General features: G+C 61.6%; 2 protein-coding genes across 2 annotated transcripts in view; both read right to left on the reverse strand.

Annotated features, from left to right (window-relative positions):
- Positions 1-447: 447 nt before the first annotated feature.
- On the reverse strand, positions 448-735 carry ETH_00041115 (uncharacterized protein; the record flags this gene model as incomplete). Its single annotated transcript, XM_013375274.1, has 1 exon — positions 448-735. The coding sequence occupies one exon, from the start codon at positions 733-735 to the stop codon at positions 448-450; it is 288 nt and encodes a 95-aa protein (XP_013230728.1).
- A 273-nt stretch (positions 736-1,008) lies between these two features.
- ETH_00041120 (uncharacterized protein) overlaps positions 1,009-1,371 on the reverse strand; it is a gene marked incomplete at both ends in the record, with an annotated part of 504 nt that continues 141 nt past the window's right edge. Inside the window, one exon of the mRNA XM_013375275.1 lies at positions 1,009-1,369. Coding sequence (XP_013230729.1) covers positions 1,009-1,369 — 361 coding nt within the window. The remainder of the gene's footprint in view (positions 1,370-1,371) is intronic.

The raw sequence follows: 1,371 nt of genomic DNA on the forward strand, positions 1-1,371 counted from the left end.
AAACGCCTCCCGCAAAGGCCGCCCCCAAGCTGCCTCCCAAGGCCAAAGCGCCTTCAGCAGCAGCAGCAGCAGCAGCACTTGACGGAACCCCCGAGGGGGCCCCCCAGGGGGCCCCCCAGGGGGCCCCCCAGGGGGCCCCCTCCAAGGGGCCCCCCAAGCTGGCCCCCAAGCTGGGCCCCAAGGGGCCCCCTCAGGGGCCCCCCAAGGGGGCCCCTTCCCCCAAAAGTGGGGACATGGGGGCCCCCAGGGACTCGGGAGTACTTACGGATTCTGAAGAAGCAGCAGCAGCAGATAAGCAGCTGCTGCTGCCAAAAGGGGACTCTACAGAGGCCCTGAAGCAAGGCAGCAGCACGGAAATCAGGATCCTCTACCTTCGCAGGCACGCTGCTGCTGCTGCTGCTGCTGCTGCTGCTGCTGCTGGTGCTGGTGTTGTGGGCGTCGAGTTTGTTAAGCTGCTGCTGCGCTAGGGGCTGCTGCTGCTGCAGCGCCTCCCCGTGCTGCTGCTTTTGCTGCTGCTGCTGCCGCTTTTGCTGCTTTTGCTGCTGCTGCTGTCTGTTCTTCGCTAGCTGTTGTCCCCCTAGTCTCCCCCAGCAGTGTGGTGGCTGCCCGCGTTTGCCCCCACCCCAACCAAACCCGCTGCTGCTGCTGCTGCTGCTGCTGCTGCTGCAGCTTGGAGTCCTCGGGAGACAAGCAAAAGATCGCTTTGCTGCAGGAAGCTTTTGGGGCTGAAAGCATTTTTGCCCCGGCGTTGGGGGCGCGTCGAACTTTGCTGCTGTTCAGTGTGGGGTTTTTGCTGCTGCTGCTGCTGCTGCTGCTGCTGCTGGTGGTTTGCTTCCGGGCCTCGCACTACTTCGCGGGGGCCCTTGCTGCTGCTGCTTTCTGTCTTGTGTCTCTCTTTGGCTTCTGCTTTGCCTGGAGATATTTAAATCAAATTATTATTCAAAAAGCAGCAGCAAAAGCAGAAAGTGCTTTTAATGCATTTCGACCCAACTGCATTGTTGCTGCTGCTTACGGTGCTGCTCTCGCTCTCCAGATCGATACCCCCAAAGTCCCCATGGTCAGCTGCTGCTGCTGTTGCTGCTGCTGCTGCTGCTGCTGGTGTTCCACATGGTGCTGCTGCTGCACCAGCTGCTGCTGCTGCTGGACATGGTGCACATGCTGCTGCTGCACCTGCTGTTGCTGATGCTCCAGGTGTTGCTGGTGTTGCTGCTGCTGCTGCTGCTGCTGCTGCTGCTGCTGCTGCGCTTGTAGTGTTGGTTGTTTGCGTGCGGGGTGTGTGCAGGTGCTGCTGTGCCCGAGTCCGTTCTCTTCGTGGCGTTTGCTGCCGCAGCAGCAGCAGCAGCAGCAGCGGCGCTTCTCGCAGCAGCTGGG

The sequence above is a fragment of the Eimeria tenella genome, genomic scaffold (genome assembly GCF_000499545.2).
Source record: "Eimeria tenella Houghton genomic scaffold, Eth_scaff2627, whole genome shotgun sequence".
In the NCBI taxonomy this organism is placed as follows: domain Eukaryota; phylum Apicomplexa; class Conoidasida; order Eucoccidiorida; family Eimeriidae; genus Eimeria; species Eimeria tenella.